General features: G+C 39.4%; 1 protein-coding gene across 1 annotated transcript in view; it reads right to left on the bottom strand.

The window, feature by feature from the left end:
* PLPPR5 (phospholipid phosphatase related 5) overlaps nucleotides 1–19,793 on the bottom strand; it is a 102,732-nt gene that overhangs the window by 44,593 nt on the left and 38,346 nt on the right. The window contains exons 2-3 of the mRNA XM_052638041.1: nucleotides 12,653–12,785; nucleotides 5,836–6,086 (exon numbers count right to left, since the gene is read on the bottom strand). Of these exons, the coding sequence (XP_052494001.1) occupies nucleotides 5,836–6,086; nucleotides 12,653–12,785 (384 nt within the window). The remainder of the gene's footprint in view (nucleotides 1–5,835; nucleotides 6,087–12,652; nucleotides 12,786–19,793) is intronic.

Raw genomic sequence — 19,793 nt, 5'->3', positions numbered from 1 at the left:
ATGGATGGGGAATCAGTGGAAACAGTGCCAGACTTTATTTTTGTGGGCTCCAAAATCACTGCAGATGGTGACTGCAGCCATGAAATTTTTTAAAAGACGCTTACTCCTTGGAAGAAAAGTTATGACCAACCTAGATAGCATATTGAAAAGCAGAGACATTACTTTGCCAACAAAGGTCCGTCTAGTCAAGGCTATGGTTTTTCCAGTGGTCATGGTATGGATGTGAGAGTTGGACTGTGAAGAAAGCTGAGCGCCGAAGAACTGATGCTTTTGAACCGTGGTGTTGGAGAAGGTCCTTGAGAGTCCCTTGGACTTCAAGGAGATCCAACCAATCCATTCTGAAGGAGATCAGCCCTGGGTGTTCTTTGGAAGGAATGATGTTCAAGCTGAAACTCCAGTACTTTGGCCACCTCATGTGAAGAGTTGACTCATTGGAAAAGACTCTGATGCTGGGAGGGATTAGGGGCAGGAGGAAGAGGGGATGACAGAGGATGAGATAGCTTGATGGCATCACGGACTTGATGGATATGAGTTAGAGTGAACTCCGGGAGATGGTGATGGACAGGGAAGCCTGGCGTGCTGTGATTCATGGGGTTGCAAAGAGTCGGACACGACTGAGTGACTGAACTGGACTGAACTGAACTGAATTGAAGAAACCCCAGACATTTTAATGAAATTCTATGACATATTTTTCAATATTTCAAAGAGCTTAATAGAAAAGTATATTTACCCATAATAAGCCCACATGCACTAACTGAAATGTCAGTACTCTTTGCCTTTGCCTGGAACTATACTAAGTCAGTTGGCAACAATGGTGATCTCATGCTGCTGAGTGGTTCTGATGCGTGTAATACACAAGGAATTTTTGAGATGTAATCAGAGATGGCAATGGCACCCCACTCCAGTACTCTTGCCTGGAAAATCCCATGGATGGAGGAGCCTGGTTGGCTGCAGTCCATGGGATCGCTAAGAGTCGGACACAACTGAGCGACTTCACTTTCACTTTTCACTTTCATGCACTGGAGAAGGAAATGGCAACCCACTCCAGTGTTCTTGCCTGGAGAATCCCAAGGATGGGGGAGCCCGGTGGGCTGCAGTCTATGGGGTCGCACAGAGTCAGACACGACTAAAGCGACTTAGCAGCAGCAGCGGCAGCAGCAGAGAACCAGATGCCACTAAAATCCATAGGTCAATCACAGAATACCTAGATATAAGTACCATTTACAGAAGCCAGGTAAAATTATGGTAAAGAGACAGAGTACCCATGTGTCTTTAATCATGCACTGTTTATTATTTAATAATTGTATGTATGCAAGTTCAATAACTGCATTGTGCAGTTTCAAACAGCATATTACATTTTTATTATTATGGACCATTGTTTAATATCTGGGCTTAAGTTGGGATGGGAAAGTGTTACTCTGTTAAACAGAACATTTGAAAACATGGAGTTCGTGGAGGAGTGGTAGCTGGGAAGAAAAAGGTAAACTATAAAAGGGGTCTATTGTGGTGAAAATACTGGAACCGAATGGGTACTTGGCAGACAGCTTTAGTTCCTTCCCCTGCCCAATACCAATTACCATACAGCTGAAGGATCACAACAGAAATGTCAGTCGACTAATAGCAGTGTGGCACCAGTGGTCAAGTGACAGCATAGCAGCCACATTATGAGTAGATGCTCAACAAATACTGTTTGATGTATTGTCTACCAGACACAATTTTGCTCATTTGAAATCTGGAGCTCAGGGACCTTATACATTTCAGTGTTAAATGACTCCTGAGTAGGGATGATTTCCAGGAACGGCTTTCTGCTGTCAACCAGGTCTCACCAGCCAGTGAAGACAAATTTGTGAAGACAGTTCAGAGATGTTCTTTTTACCTTCTCCAATTCTTTCTCCAAACACTGTCTCCAACTAGATGGTCTCATGGAGTCAACTGCTTCAAAAATGGGCATGCTTCCCCCAATTCTGGAGGAGGTTTAGGGTGGTTTGTTAAGCAGCAACAGATAATGCAAAAAACTAATAAATATAGTTGACCCTTCCCTTTTAAAAAAAAATACTTTCAGAAAACCTGAGGTCAGAATTGGAAGTAATCTACAGAGACCATTCTATGACTTTTTGTTTCAATGGTTTATGAGGTTAACTGGAAAGGCATCAAACATTATGTCTCATTCCAATTCTGGAGTCCATTTGATTTTAACTGAAAAAAGTTTTATCCATTTTATATGAAAAGAAATGCCACAAGCTTAATTTAAATATTATTCTAATACAACTCAACACTGAATTATAAATTTAATGGTTGAAGGTTAAATAACCTCCAGAATTTTTTCCTGGGAAACCGACAGCATTTGCAGAAACAGGCATAGTATTTTCTTCCCTGAAAGTTCTCAGAAAAGCAAAAGATAACAACTCTGTGATCAAATTATCCCCACAGCCTTAATTAAAGTCAGATGCTAAGGGAGAGTTCAAGTTCCTTCATTTTATTTACTAATCCACAAAGAGAAGCATCAGGAAAATGTTCTTCAATTCTTATTTGCATACTTCCTAATAGGGCTCATTTATTTTTATTTATGTGTTTATATATGTTTATAACACCTTCACCACAATAAACAAATATATCTCTGCCTAAATACAGCAATAAGCATATTTCCACAGAGAATATGAAAATATGGCTGTTTTCCCCTATTCATCTACATGTAAAAATTCTGGCAAGCATTTCCTGTTGAAAACCCCAACATTTTTATTATAAAGTTTTCCCAAGGTGTCTCCAGTGAAGCTGGAGAAAATATATGCATGTGTATAGGTTCAGATATAACAGCAAATCCTGACTGTACTGCCTCCATTTGCAGTAGGAGTTATGTTCAGGGTTGCCATAGCAGCCACCCACGCTCACACACACACACACAAAGGGGTGGTAGAAAAGAGAGAAAAGCAGTTAGCAGAGAACAGAATCTATTGTTAAAAAGACAGCGGTACCTTTCAATGTAATTATAAGCAGGAATCCTGATTTTCAGTCTGAACCGCTGTTTAACGATAGAAGATTTCTGAGTGCTAGATTGTTATCACATTTTTTTTTTTCCTCTAAACATATCTACCACCTAAACCTTTGGTTTTAACTTTTATGGATGCAGAGGTTATGCAGGACCAGGAGGGGATTCAGCTAACCACACACACATTAGGGCTGTTGCTGCTGCGAAGTCGCTTCAGTCGTGTCCAACTCTGTGAGACCCCATGGACTGTAGCCCACTGGGCTCCTCTGTCCATGGAATTCTCCAGGCAAGAATATAGGAGTGGGTGGCCATTCCCTTCTCCAGTGATAAATAATCAACTATTACACAAATAGTAAAAATAATAAAGAAATTCTAAAATAAATAAGAACTAGTAAAGTATTAAATAAATAAAAGTAAAGCACTAGTGCCTGGCATATACTAAATGCTCAATAAATGTTTGCTAATAATAATTGTTATTGTTAAAACATCTCCAAGTGCTTATTACAGACTAGAACAGTGTGTGTGTGCGCGTGCTCAGTCACTTAGTTGTGTCCGACTCCTTGAGACCCCATGGACTGTAGCCTGCAAGGCTCCTCTGTCCATAGACTTTTCAGGCAGGAATATTGGTGTGGGTTGCCATTACTCTCCCATGGGATCTTCCCAACCCAGGGATTGAACCAGCATCTCCGGTGTCTCCTGTATTGGCAGCTGGATTCTTTACCACTGTGCCAGCCTGGGAAGCCCCAAGTCTAGACTAGATAAGTGTGACTTTTAATTCAGACGTAGCTTAAATAAGTGCCTTTAAGTAAGCTGGTAAAACAAACAAAAAACAGATAAGAAGTTGCTAAACAAATGCCAACAGACACACCATTTTGGCAGAATAGAAACACGAAGAGTTTCACTACACTAACACATTAACTACCATTGGCATACCCTGATTACACAACAAAATCTATATCAGTGCTAAGATAATTATGTAACAGTATTTGGTGTCTGAGAGTATTCTGGAATTTGTCTCAAGTCACTGGCTTAGTCACATGTCTATATGCAAGATGTGTTTACAATTAATGTGTGTTAGTTGCTTAGTTGCGTCTGACTCTTTGCGACCCCATGAACTGTATAACCTGCCAGGTTCATCTGTCCATGGGATTTCCCAGGCAAGAATACTGGAGTGGGTTACCATTTCCTTCTCCAGGGGATCTTCCCAACCCAAGGATCTAACCTAGGTCTCTTGCATTGCAGGCAGATTCTTTACCATCTGAACCACCAGGGAAGACCTTTACAATTAACATCCAGATACAAATACAAACATAAGATTTAGATGTGATGACAATGAAAGAAAAATATTTTACTGTTCCTGATTCACACAAGTTTTAAATCTTCATATTAAGGCTAACTGCTCCACCTTCTAGAGGAGCTGGAACAAACAGTCAAGCAATTTAGAGACTAAGAAAGAACACACATGGATTAGAAGATTTTATATCAAGTCTACAAGTACCTTAAAATGTGCAGCAGAAAGCAAAACTAATGGGCTAAAGAAATCAGGGGCAATTAGAGGAACAGTGTTGGGAGCAGTATGAGGGTAAGAAGAGAGTTGTAACTGGAAAACTGTACAGAAGAGAAAATGAATAGAATAAGATTTGTTCCTTAATGCTATAAAAATTTTCCTGATGGGATTTCTTTTAAACTCCAAGAAGTGAATGGTAGAATTAGCTTGGCTTAAACGTTTTAAAAATGTTAAAACGCACACCCTTATGACCTCCAAAATGACTCTGCCATTGTGAGTGTTATGTAGGATGCTATAGTTCCACTCTTAAATTGTCTTTTATCTAGAAATCTTTATTTCCAATATCAAGCAGAGGTGTCACAGGAAATACTCTCTCTTTTAGAGATAAACTGACAAGCTTACGTTAGGAACATTAAAAACATTTCCATAAACGAATAGCTCTTTGAGGGGAAAAATAATTCTGAGTTTTTCCAAGCAATTAGAAATTAGTCAAATTTGGCTGACGTTGGCCCTGAGATTTCTTGTCAATGAGCTGAAATCAGAAGTAGTTACTGGCACCATTTACTAGGAGAACTCCAAAAGGAAAACTGTTCTGCACTTCTTACTGGAGCTAAGAAAAAGTCTTCAAAGAACACTTTTGGAGTACAACTTTATAGCTTCAAGGCAGCCTCTGGTGATAAAGGGTAAGAACGATGGATACAAACACTGGGGACAAGAGCTGCCTGCCCAGCATTAATGCACTCAGTGGTGACCACTTCCTTCCACCTAAACGTCCTAAGACAGCTGCACCTACGGTCTGGCTCTTACCACTAGAATGACGGCAAATACTCAAGAATGAATAAAACGTGTATAATTTTTAAGAGCATTTTGGTTAGTTCTATAACAAAATACTAAAACAGTGGCTGAGATACTAAGATGATAGAGTTACCAATAAAAAAGAACTTTCTAGAAAAAGAGTGCCTCTTTCCCTACCTTCACCAGGGAACACTGGAAGTTGAGTAGGCAGCAAAGAGGCCTCGGTAGTTCTCTTAATTACACTATTATAAGGACTGCAAAGGACAAATTTGTTTCCATTAAGCCCTATTTAATATAAAGACAAACATATTCTCAAATGGAAATGCTAATGGCTATATTTTTTAATACAACCAACTACCCACACATAATCTCATAAGAGTCAACTGACTTAATTTTAGTCACAGTACCAACAGCTTTTATTAAAGATAAATTAAGTGGCCTGCAGAAAACTGTTAATGTGACTTCCATTATGGCAGGGAGAAATAATTTCTACTTTGGGAGAATTACCAGAAAGACAAATTAAGAATGGCTTCTAATCCTTACTTACTGTCAGATACATAGCTGCATAGACACTGAGAGCCGCTTCTTTGGATGGAAATGTCTTCCTTGCTCTCATGATGAGATCTGGGTTGCCTGTGCAGGCTTCTTCCCCACTGATGAACTGCGTATATTGCTGACACCCAAGTGCCGTGTAGTTGGGTTTACACAGGGCAAGAAAATGGGGAGCCAGGTTTCCTGTGACAACTTGTCCAGCATTTACAAAGATATCTGTTGCAAACAGTCCAAATGTATAAATTCCTGAGGAAGAAAAACACACCATTTTAAACCCTTTGCTTTGTTGTGGTTCAGTTTACAATAAACCAACATGGAAATATTTTAGAAACTATAGAATAGTTCATACACGTCCATACGTATGGTTCCTTCCATTTCACTCCCTCCAGCTTCCCCCTTTGCTTTCTGAAGTAGTGGGAGTGTTAAATTATTTAACATATTGAGTTGTCTGCCACTGGCTACATTTTTATGCATGACAGGTTTATAAGACATAAGATAAAAGAAGAAAATATATTCTAAGACTGTGTTTGGGTAATGTGATGTTTTAAATGGAGACGTGTTTCCCTTGAGAGGGTTCAGTCTATCACCTTCTACTAATGTTAGCAATCTTTCTTTTTTCCCTATTTTTGAATATCTTACTAACATAATACAGAGCAGTCATCTCCCTTTAATTATACCTCTTAAGCCCATTCTAACTAGTATTAACTCAGCTGGAGGTGCCTATTAGCAAAATCCTAGGCCATCAGTTTTAAAAAATCGTGTAACTGCTAAGTCCCAGCTTATTTTTTATGTATTGAGTTTCAATTTCTCAAGTTTGGGACAATTTAGTAAATAATAAAGCAATTAGATTATAATTTTTAAATTATCTTCACAATATTAAAATTTACTTGCTTTGTTGACTGGACATAAAATATTAAGTACATAAATTTCCCCCCTTTGGTAAGGAATATGTCAATTTACTCAAAAACCGAAACTATTTTCTAAATTCAATATAATTGGCCACTAATGCCAAAACTTATCTCTCTATTTAGGTAAGAAAGGCAAAACAGATTCTTTGGCATCATTGTCAAACTTCCAGCTACAATCTACAAGGATGTGGTATCAATGTAATGAAATCCATTCTTTCATAATTTTTGATAATAAAATCCATCAAGGACATTTTAAAACTATACCAAAATACTACTTTCCAAACAGCTGGTTCATTAAAAAGGCATATAATTCTATTATGATAATTAGATGATTTTTTTCTTTGTCATGTATTTCTGGATTGTTTGTTTCCTAAGGCTTTACATAATTATTGACTGTTATGTTGCAAATCAGCAGGAAAAAAATATTTTTCCAGGATTAGATACATGACTATCATTTTCATTTTCAAAGTATTATATAAGATTATAAAAGGTTCTAACACCCAAATCCGCACACAGCAAAACTCCATGAGTATATAAACCACAATGAAACAAAGACCTTAGTTCTTTATTGAAAACATTTACAAGGAAGAGCTTTCTTTCCATCTTACCAGCATTCCATAAGTCATACAAGTAAATGTTATTAAAATCAGAAATTTGGCAGAGGCAGAGAAAAAGAAGAGAATGAAGCTCAATAAAATGTCATTGTATATACCCTCACCTTTCAAACCTCATGGCCTAGCATAGGAACCTAAATGGCAAGTGTTCATCTCTCTTCCCTTGAAATCTAGGCTAAGATGTACTCATTTTATTTAACTAAACCATTCTTATATCTGGTATAATAAGTTTTCCTGTCTAGAGAGGAATATTTGATAAAGATATGGAAATGTCTCTTGATATTTATAAAGCTCCCAAATGTGCTTCAGAATTAAAATAGTGCATCAGGCCCAAGTCCAATATTGAAGTTGACTACAAAGATACTTATTAAAGTGAGATCCCATGAGTGTATCCTCCAGATACACTGGAGTGTGACCTCCAGAATAAAGTCACTAAAAAAGAGTGATGTCCTATTCTATAGTAATGCTTTTCTTGCAAGCTTCCCTTTTATTATAGTAAACTAGAAACATCCAAATCATGATAAACAAGGAAACAAGAAACAAATCAAGTACTTCTAAATATCTCTTAAATCACAGAAGTAAGAAACATGCACAGGCTTAAATGCATACTTTATGCCATTCAGGCAGAGCTTGTTTTATTGAGCTTCACTTTATTGGACTTCACGAATAATACTTTTTTTTTTTTTTTTTTTTTACAAATGGGAGGTTTGTGGCAACCCTGTGTTGAGCAAATCTACTGGTGCTATTTTTCCACTAATATTGGCTCACTCTGTGTGTCTCTGTCACATTTTAGCAATTCTCTCAAGATTTCAAAGATTTTCATTATGATTTATTTGTTATTGGTAATCTATGGTAGTTCTTTGGGTGCAAGACATACTGTACTCATATAAGGCAGTGAACTTGATAAATGTGTGTGTTCTGACTGCTTCACCAACTACTCATTCCCCTATATTTCTCTCCCTCTCCTCCAGCCTCCCTACTCTCTAAGACACAACATTACTGAAACTATGCCAATTAAAAATCCTACAATAGCCTCTAAATATACAAGTGAAAGGAAGAGTCACACATCTCACCCTTAATCAAAAGCTAGAAAGGATGAAGCTCCATGAGAAAGACATGTCGAAAGCTGAGACAGGCTGGAAAGCTAGGTCTCTTGTGCCATTTAGCCAAGTCATGAATGCAAAGAAAAAGCTCTTTAAGGAAATTAAAAGTGCTACGCCAGTGAACACACAGATGATAAGAAAGTGGAACAGCCTTATTGCTGATTTGAAGCAAGTTGTAGTGGTCTGGACAGATCCAATCAACCACAGTACTCCCTCAAGACAAAGCCTAATCCACAGCAAGGTCTTAACTCTCTGCAATTCTACAGAAGCTGAAAGAGGTGAGTAAGTTGCAGAAGAAAAGTTTGAATCGAAGCTAGCAGAGGATGATTCATGAGGTTTAAGGAAACAAGTCATCTCCATGGAAGGAAAGTACAAGCTGAAGCATCAAGTGCTGATACAGAAGCTTCAGTGTTATTCAGATGACCTAGCTGAGATCATTAATGAAGGTATCTACATTAAAGAACAGATTTTCAATGTAGATAATACAGCCTTCTATTGGAAGAAGATACCACCAAGCACTTTCAGATCTAGAAATAAGAAAAATGCCTGGCTTTAAAGCTTCAAAAGACAGGTTGACTCTCTTCTTTGGAGCTAATGCAGCTGGTGAATTTAAGGTGAAACCAACGCTCACTTACTACTCTGAAAAGTCTAGGGCCCTAAAGAGTTATGCTAAATATACTCTGCCTGTGCGCTATAAATGGAACCACAAAGTCTGGACAACAGATTATCTGTTTATAACATGGTTTACTAAATATTTTAGGCCCATTGTTAAAACTCGCTGCTTAGAAAAAATATTCAAGTTATTACTGCTCACTAACAATGCACCTGGTCACCCAAGAGCTCTGATGGAGATGCACAATGAGATTAATGTTGTTTTCATGCCTGCCAACACAACATTCATTCTGCAGGTCATGGATCAAGGAGGACTTTTGATTTTCAAGTCTTACTGTTGCAGCGACAAGCCAATTTTGATTCCATGTTGGATCTGTTTCTTTGATTTTAATCTTCACTTTTCATTTTTTTTTTTTTTTTTTACTATATCACACATAATGATCTGTCTCCAGGAACCCTGCCCCTCTGCCTTTGTTAGAGACAGTCTAACCCAGCCCACCTGTGAATGGCTGCACAGAAGAAGAAATTAACATATCCCCTATTTTGCAAGATAAATACCTTTTTACTTTACTTCCTCACCTCCTTTCCCTCTCTGTTCTATAAAAGACATTGGCACCCAGACTCCAATAAGATGGTCATTTTGAGATATTAGTCTGCCATCTTCTTGGTCAGCCAGCTTTCCAAATAAAGTCATATTCCTTGCCTCAACACTTGGTTTCTTGGTTAATTGGCTCATTGTACAGTGAGCAGAGTGAGCTTGGTCTCAGTAACATTATTATTTAAGAAGTACATTTCATAAATTTGTAGCTGCCATAGATAGGGATTCCTCTGATGGTTCTGGACAAAAGGAATTTAAAATCTTCTGGATAGGACTCACTATTCTAGATACCATTAAGAACATTCACGATTCATAGGCAGAGGTTAACATATTAACATTAATAGGAGTTTCAAAGAAATTGACTTCAACCCTCATGGATGATTTTGAGGGGTTCAAGAACTAAGTGGAGGAAGTAACAGCAGATGTGGTGGAAATAACAAAAGAATTAGAAGTGGAGCCTGAAGATTTGACTGAATCACTGCAATCTCATGATAAAACTTGAATGGGTGAGGATTTGCTTCTCACAGATGAGCAAATAAAGTGATTTCTTGAGATTGGAATCTACTCCTGGTGAAGATGTTGTGAAAATTGTTGAAATGACAACAAAGAATTTGAAATACTGCATAAAGCAGCAGCAGGGCTTGAGAGAACTGACAATAACTTCAAAAGAAGTTCTATCATGGGTAAAATGCTATCAAGCAGCATTGCATGATACAAAGAAATCACTAGAGAAAGGAAGAGTCAATCACTATGGCTAACTTTGTTATTATCCTATTTTAAGAAACTGTCACAGCCACCTCAATCTTCAGATTCTACCAATATGATCGGTTGAGGCAAGACTCTCTACCAGCAAAAAGATTACAACTCATTAAAGGTTCCAATGATGATTAGCATTTTTTAGCCATTTTTATTTTTAAAAGTATTTTTAATTAAAGTATGTATTTTTTCAATAGATAAAATATAGTATAAATATAACTTCCATATGCACTGGGAAACCAAAAAAGTCATGTGACTCACTTGACTGTGATATTCACTTTACTGTAGTGGTCTAGAACTGAGCTCAAATATCTTAGGAGGTATGCCTGCATATTCTTTAGAAATATGGGTGCAAGCAAATTAAAAACTTTTACTTAAGTAGGCATAATATAATTTAACAGAATTTAGGAAAGCTCAGTTTCATCAAAAACACTTCAGTTCTAAGTATATTATTGCTTATTTTGTTATTAAATGATTCTCATGCAAAGATTAAATGGGTCAAGAATACAGTATTGATATACGTGACAAATATAACTTGTAAAGTTTTATATAAAAGTTATCCTTTCAACAGTATAAATGAGAGCTATGGGGATATATAAGTGGATGGCAATAAAAAGAACACTCTTAGATATGAAGACCTTTCATTTCTGGAGAGCTTTAAAATCATGATGACATCTGATTAGTCTTTAATGGGCTTTTATATAGATTAGGTGATCTAAGCAGTGTTCAGAAAACTAAGATCATGGCATCTGGTGCAATCACTTCAAGGGAAATAAATGGGGAAACAGTGGAAACAGTGTCAGACTTTATTTTTGGGGGCTCCAAAATCACTGCAGATGGTGATTGCAGCCATGAAATTAAAAGAAGCTTACTCCTTGGAAGGAGAGTTATGACCAACCTAGATAGCATATTCAAAAGCAGAGACATTGCTTTGCCAACAAAGGTCCGTCTAGTCAAGGCTATGGTTTTCCCAGTGGTCGTGTATGGATGTGAGAGTTGGACTGTGAAGAAAGCTGAGTGCTGAAGAATTGATGCTTTTGAACTGTGGTGTTGGAGAAGACTCTTGAGAGTCCCTTGGACTGCAAGGAGATCCAGCCAGTCCATCCTAAAGGGAATCAGTCCTGGGTGTTCACTGGAAGGATTGATGCTAAAGCTGAAACTCCAATACTTTGGCCACCTCATGTGAAGAGTTGACTCACTGGAAAAGACCCTGATGCTGGGAGGGATTGGGGGTAGGAGGAAGAGGGGACAACAGAAGATGAGGTGGCTCGATGGCATCACCGACTCAATGGACAGGAGTTTGGGTAAACTCCGGGAGATGGCGATGGACAGGGAGGCCTGGCGTGCTGCGACTCATGGGGTTGCAAAGAGTTGGACACGACTGAGCAACTGAACTGAACTGAAATGAACTGAAGCACAGTATCTCCACAGTCCCCATTTTGATCCCATCAATATGAGAATAACATCGAAGGGTTATAGTATCCTTAATACTAATAAGAATTTATCCTAAATGTTGTTTAGTATATACAGTTGTATTTTTTCTTATTTGATAAAGCCAGGAAATAATAATCTAAATTAAGTTTAATTGTTTCAGTTAAAAACTTGCCTTGGCCAAATGTCTATTGAATTGAGATGATTTTCAGTAATTCATCAATATTCATAGGCATTCGTGCTAGAATCTGAGATTTAAAGTATCATTAAATCTTGTCCCTTAATAAAATCACCAACACAATTTTGTTGGTATTTACAAAAAAAAAGCAACAATTGAGAAGTAGTTCATGGAGTTCTACTTATTATAATTAACAAACACAGCATTTCTTTTATTTGTCCAGCTATTCTTTTTCGTCTTTTGTGATATGCAGTAATCAACCTAGATCATCATTTCTACCTAAGAATTGTTTCTGAAATTTAACAAACACTAAATCATTTCTTTTATTTACATAATTTTTAATTTCTTTTACAATATTAAATATCTAAGTGTGGTGGGATTTTTTTCCCTTAAAATGATGTGGAAATGACACCATGAAGTGGAGTTTTGCAGAAACTAATACGAGAAAGGAGAGAAAATAATATGAAGTGTTTATTTTAAAACCAAATTGACACATTTCAAAGAAAATATAACCTAATATTTGCAAACAGTTAAAATGCTGGTCATTTTAAAGGTTAGCTTATACATAAACATTATTTCAGAAACAATAAAAAGAATTCAATGAACACATACCAAGAAATCGTACAGTTCTCCTCACCAGTGGGTTTATATAGCAACAGTCTCCAGTTAAAATAGTTTTCTCCTGGTTTTCAAAATCCCTTGTGGCCAGTTGTAGGCAAAACACAGCAGTTTCTCCAACTATTATCTTGCAAGAAAATAAAAGATTAAAGAATATTAGAATTTAACCAGCATAAATGCAGAATATTTCTACTTTTAAAAAATTAATAAAAAGGAGTTCTTCTAAGTGGTAACAATCTTGATATAAAGCTGAACCATATTTGGTTGACCAATCCTTTTTATTATAACCTCCCCCCATATATATATAAAACCCATATTTCTCTTAATTCAAAAATGTATGAAATTAATATGGTATGGGATAAGGGGTGGGATGGGATGGAAGTCCAAAAGGGAGAGGATATATGTATACATATAACTGATTCACTTCATTGTACGACAGAAACTAACACAATATTATAAAGCAACTATACCCCAATTAAAAAACATCCCCCAGCAAGGAACTGGAGCAAGTGCCATGTATCATAATAATATTGATGAGGAAATGAGAGCTTGAGGAGGTTAAACAATTTGCTCCCCATAAGGCCAATCACAAGCCAGACAGAAATTTCTGACTCAGTCCTCAATCTGTTGGCTCTATTTAATACCACAAACAACCACACTAGAAATAAGATTATGAGAAATGAAACCAGAGCCAAAAGCACATCTTCCAATTTGTCATTGTTTAGGTCACTTTTTAGGTCATCTTATCAAGGTTAAATTCCCTGACACCTACTAGAGAAGTGATTTTGGGGTCTTTGTGGAAAGCAATACCTATCATTACAAGATATTCAAAATTCTAAGTGGCAGGTAGACAGTGCTTGACTGATTCTGCCCTCTGAGCCTCCTCTTCTCCAGGGCAGGTATCATGGTGTCTCCACCGACAGGTTGGCTCCATCCCACAGTACACTGAACCCCGAGCTCAGTCTGTTAACACACTACAGTCCCTAGACTGTAGCAGACACCCAAGAATTCTGAGTGTATGAATTAATTCATCCTCGGTAGATCAGAGGTCTTCGTCTGCCTCTTTTACTTGATTCCTAATAACCAACATTTTCTGCCTTGTTTCTGCAGTGAAGGCTCTACCCTATACCCTAGTTCCTGTAACCAGGTTCTGTGTGCTTAGTTTCTGACTTGCTTACCCATTTACAGTTACCAGACTAAAAGCTGCCTTGTTCAGGCTACTCTTCCGAGTTTCCCTAATGATAACCTCTTGCTTGTCTGTATCTCTGCACGTTGCACTTTTCTGAGTTTTCTGTTTATGTCTTGAGCATACCTGACAAACACTGTCAACCTCAATATTATCTGGCTACTACTAAAAGTGTTTGGGGGCTAGTTGTTCAGTAGTGTTGGACTCTTCGCGACTCTGTGGACTGTATATCCCACCAGGCTCCTTTGTCCATGAGATTTCCCAGGCAAGAATACTGGAGTGGTTGCCATGCCCTTCTCCGGGGGATCTTCCTAAACCAGGGATTGAACCCAGGTCTCTTGCATTGCAGGCAGATTTTTCACCACCTGAACCACTAAAAGAATCCCACTCAAACTGGATTAAGAAGAATAGGGAATTTAATCTAAGGTTGGTGGGTTATCTCAGAACCTAGTGTTGTAACGCACAGGATTAGGTCCAGGGTTGGAAATGTCTCAGGAGTCCAGGCAGCCATTCTCTCAGTCTCATTCTTCTTTTCTGGAGTCACCCTCTCACCTCAATTCTCTGAATATCTGACTCATTCTTATCTTTCTGCAATCTGCGTCTCCTGCTTCTTAGTGTATATGAGTGCCCCAGCAGGCTTGCCCCAGCAAGAACTCCGTGTTGAACATGTCAGCTCAGTTCAAGGAAAATTCAACTAATTAGATTTACTGAACCTGGAGTCGAAATTCCTGGAAGGTTCAGCTTGAGACAGGTGTCTCTTCTGGTCCAATTAATCAAGGTTAAGAAGGTGTGATATGGTGTATGAAAACTGCCTTATGGGTATAAAGGTTAGTTTTCAAAGAGTCGCAGTGATGTCTACTTCAAACTCCCATCCATTACACCTTGCTGGACCTCCTCCTTGCTAGCTCTTGCCTAGACTAGCAATTTCCATCATGTTCTCTGGATACTGTGTTTTTTTGCATACCTGGACTTTACCTAATCAAATGCATGTGCCTAGGCCCTAGCGTCTGCTTTTCTTTAGTGGGTACGTCTACTTTCCATGCTCTAATTCTCCCTCCCTCGCTGCGATATCTATGGGACCCCTCAACCAAATCATATTCTTAACTTCCTCCATCTCAACCTCCTAAGTCAAAACTCCCACTGCTACAACTCTCAGATAAATTCAAGTAATGAGAATAACACAATTCTTATTATGATGAACGCCTAGATGCCTCTGAGTTAAGGACACTGCACTGATCTTTAAAGAAGGGTTTATAATCCAGCTGGGCGGATACAAAATGAAACTATGGTGGACGGCTGTACATGCTGAGTTTTGACTGGTGTGGATAGTAAGTGCCAGTAGAACATTTAGGAAGTGTCATGGACTCACTGAAGGCATCTATGGTGGCCATGAAATGTGCGTCGCTAGGATCTCTGCTCTGGGAGGTTTTTGGTCTGATGGTCCCAGTTGTCACTCCTTTGGATTAATTACTGGGTCACAGGTTTCCCAGATGGTTCAGTGGGTAAGAAATCAGCCTGCAATGCAAGATCCCTAGAGGATGGCCACTGCAGTATTCTTGTCTGGAGAATCTAATAGAGCCTGGCAGAGTATAGTCCATAGGGTTGCAAAGAGTTGGACACATCTGAAGTGGCTGAGCATGCATGTGACTAAGCACTGCCTGTGGGGTCTCCTAGAAATGGCTAAGCATGGTGGGGGAATTCAGCTGAGACTATTCCTCCAAGATGTGACATAAAGACTCCCCACAATTCTGGTCAAAGTTCTCTTGGAACCATGCTGTGCTCTGAGGTGCCTCCTACCCTATCCTTCCTTCCCTCTCTCCTTCACATGAGTCAGATCTTCATCATAATCTGAATGCTCTCCTTGCCTTCTCTGGCTTACCACCCTCCAACTTTTGTCTTTTACAAATGTTTCCCTTGATAAATCTCTTTTATATTTAGTCACATTTGGTACCTGCTTCTAGGAGAGCCGGTAGCTCAGATGGTAAAAAATCTGCCTGCAATGCAAGAGACTTGGGTTCAGTCCCTGGGTCAAGAAAATCCCCTGGAGAAAAGGAAACAGCAACCAACTCCAGTATTTTTGCTTGGAGAATTCCATGGACAGAAAAGCCTGGCAGGCTATAGTTGATGGGGTCACAAACAGTCAGACACAACTGAGCAACTAACACTTTCACTTTTTACCCTAGGAGAACCTAAATTAACATGACATAAAAGAAAGATAGGGGGTGATCCTTACTATACTTTACGGAAGAATAATTAGTAGACAGATGGAGAGAATTCTGATGCAAGCCCTAAGGAGAAGGCAGTATTAGAACAGGAAAGGAGATAGCATTTCTCCCGGTAGCTCTCAGCTTGACCTGAACATAGGCTAAGGTGGATTAAGTTTGCCTTGGAGGCAGAGGCTCTGGTCAGTGAATTGCAGACCTAAATTCTATGTTCTTTGATTTTTATTTTGATTCTTTTTCTCTTAGCCTGTCAGAAGCCCACTCTAGAGGACTTCATTTCTCCTAAGGCTTTCCCAACCCCTGCTACTAAATACTTCTCTCTCCCATGGGCTCTGGATGCAAATCTCCACTTATTACATAGCAAAACCACTTATTACATAGCAAAATCTCTGCATGCTCAGATTGGCATGTTGAAGTGCTCTAAGTCTTCCTATCCGAAACGAAATTCCTGTCTCCCACCCTAAACCTCCTGTCACCTTGGACACACAGGCTGAAATTCTCCCCTTTACCCCAACACTAAACCTTCATTTCCTTCCTTGGCCTCTATCAACTGTTAAATTCTATCAGCTTCCTTGCTCAGTCCAGTAAAGAATCCACCTGCAATGGAGGAGACTGCCTGCAATACAGGAGACCCTGCTTGATCCCTGGGTCGGGAGATCCCCTGGAGGAGGAACGGTAACCCTCTCCATTATTCTTGCCTGCGAAATCCCATGGACAGAGGAGCCTCGTAGGTCACAGTCCATGGGGTCACAAGAGTCGAACGTGATAATGACTAAACCATTCCACCACCACCAGTGCTCTTATATTTTGATTATATTTCAAATATGTCCACTTCTATCATTATCCCTATTTAAAAATTCAGTCCCTCATCATTTCTTTCCTGCATTAAAACATCATCAGAACTCACCTCTGTGCTTTCATATTCCCTGCTCAAATTCTGTGCAATCCAGGTCCTCTATTTACAATTTCCAGTGTGTCTTCATAGGCAATGGAATAACAGGAGCTGTTGTAACAGACTATTTACAGATGAACCTAAACCCATCTTTTTCATCTTCTCTTACAAACCTCCAGACACGCTATGTTATAGTCACAGCTAAACATTTTCATTCTCAAACATACCAGGCATTCCCATATATTCTGGCTTTTGTACTTGGGCAATGGTAGGCAGTCCTGTTCTTAAGACACGATTTACATATTGCCTACTCTACTGCAGCTCTATTCCTGGGACAAGCCATCCCTCCCTCTCTGCATTCCAATAGCACTTTGTACATTTATTATGGCACTTTACACATGCTCTTACAAGTATCAGCAACATCTGTCTCCTCCACTTAATTGAGAGGTTCTCTGCGACAAGGATTGTATAATGTTTTCTTTATACTTTCATATTAAAGCACAGTGACTGGCAATGAATATGAATGGCTGCTAGAATGAATGAAATTTAGCTCAGTCTGCCCTTAGAGATAAGGACACCGATCCAGAGAGAAATAAAGAAGTTAATCATGTCTATTCCTGGCACAGCCAAAATTTGAATCCAAGATCAGAGCTATTTTTACCACAGCCTCTATCTAGGACTGTGTAAGCCTTTCCTCTAATTTTTCCAGGTTAAGCCAGATCACCTCCCTGCTCCACTCTGACACTCCTCAAGACTCAAGTCACACCCAGGAGTTCCATCGTATTTCTATAGTTTTAAGGGAAACTTGTTGGGGCACAAAGCACCTTCACAGCTCCTGGGGTCTCTAGGTATGAGAGAACTGAGTATAGAAAGACTTTCCTGATCCTTTTGATGCACATTCCAACCTTCCAACAAAGACCAAGAGCTTCACACCATCCTTTCTAACTCTGCCATTATTATTATTTTTTTTAAGGTTCTGTTTTCAGAGAAATTTCTTCATATTTCTACTGCAAGCTTTTGGTCCTTATATGTAACTGAGGTTTCACCACCATTGTCAAGAGAAGTTCTTAATCGGGAGTCACTGCCTGCCATTTTCATTAAACTCCCAAAGAAGCTCTTCGTGAAAGATCCTGATTGGCTGTTTTCTCTCCTGGGAGTGGGAGACAGGAAGCATGACAGGACAAAGACACAGAAGCAAGAGATGGAGATGCTAAAAGCTTTGTCACTCCATCCTTTGTAGGTTTCCTTGATAAAATTCCCTTTCTCTGTGAACTTATAACTGAAAGCCATTTCCAGAGAGAGCTGAGGGGATGAACAGTGCTAACCGAGCACGGACCCTCCTCCTGCCTGCCACAGGCCGCAGCTGGCTCCAGGGAGTGAGAAAGGAGTGGAACACTGGAAAGGACATCGGTGGCTCTGGTGGGGAAAATCAACTGATTCCCTGAGGGCCAGCAGTTCACAGGGGCCATTCCTCCCCTACCTCAGCAAAGATTCTGATTCACTGGGAAATAATAGAAAAAGGAAAAAAGACTCTAATGGTAAAGGGGGGTGTAGGCTGGCACAGGAAGAACACAGCAGGAAGCCCTCAGTTCATTTCTTGCATCTGTTTTCCAGCTCCCCTCACATGGACTCACTAACCTCATCCCATCACCAGCCCTCCTCTGCCAAGAGAGGCGAAGGCCCCTGCTCCCCCAGTTCTATAGGAAACCCTGAAGCAATGTCCGTGGAAGTTCACTCAAGATCTAGGACAATATATCCAGAATGTGGTAAGACGCCCACCAAGGGCTGGGGAGCTGATACTGAAGGGCTGTCACTACCTCACAGGGCTGCGTGTGAGCAAGTGCTGTTGCTTGAGTCACAGTCCCCTCCCCACCGCAACCTGACAGTCTACCTCCTTGGAGGAAACAGTTGTGCTCCTGAACCTCTCCCGCCCTGAAAATGGAAGCCCTACAGTCCACTGAGCAACCAAAATGGAGTACTGTGTTCTAAGTACTATGTCCTAGTACCATGATACATCCTCCTCCAAATGAGCCATCTGTCATGCTTTACTGAACTCATGGCTGACACCACGAAGCTCCATGAACCCTCTCTTGTTTATCAAGCTGTACCTATACACCCCCCCCCTTCCTAAATGACCCATCCATGTCTCCATCTCATCTTTGAGGATAGATCTGGTACCCAGTTCTGTTTTTATCTTCTACCCTGTTCCCCAGTGAGTAAAATGCCCCAGCTGGCTGATGAATAGCAAGCTACAAAAATGCAGCTGTGAATCATAAACCACTAAGTATAAATATCTCTATTATGATCACATGCTGCCCTCATACCTCAACTCCCAAAGGCTGACCCTCTGGGAGATGTATTTCTTAATGACAAACTGAACCAAGTTTTTTCTTATGACATCATAGTCAAACTCCAAACAGCTTCATGTTTTCATTTATAAAAAAATCCAATGAGAAATTCCTCTCCCCTTCAACTGCTGGCCACTCAAACATACCCATGCTTTATCAGCTTGAGATTAATACAAGAAAAATATTTCCAATGTACTGCTGCAGCAGAAACCATGCAATCAGTGTGACTACTTGGAACGCATCTCACACACTTCAGATACATGTCAGATAATACCTGGAAAGCAACTTGCATTCATAAAAGTTTAGTAATGGCACACAGTTAAATTTTAAAATGTAGGAGGGTACCAGGAGTTTATATGTGGAGTCCTATCAAACACATCATGCATTCTTGGTTATTATAAAGACACATATATAGAGAGTGAGCTCATTTCCCATCCAGCCAAGGAAAGTTCTAAGCTATACTAGGAGGGAAAAAGCTACATTGGGT

This window comes from Budorcas taxicolor, chromosome 3, assembly GCF_023091745.1.
Source record: "Budorcas taxicolor isolate Tak-1 chromosome 3, Takin1.1, whole genome shotgun sequence".
Lineage (NCBI taxonomy): Eukaryota > Metazoa > Chordata > Mammalia > Artiodactyla > Bovidae > Budorcas > Budorcas taxicolor.
Note: the sequence above shows the minus strand (reverse complement) of the source record. Positions and strands in the feature narration are given on the sequence as shown.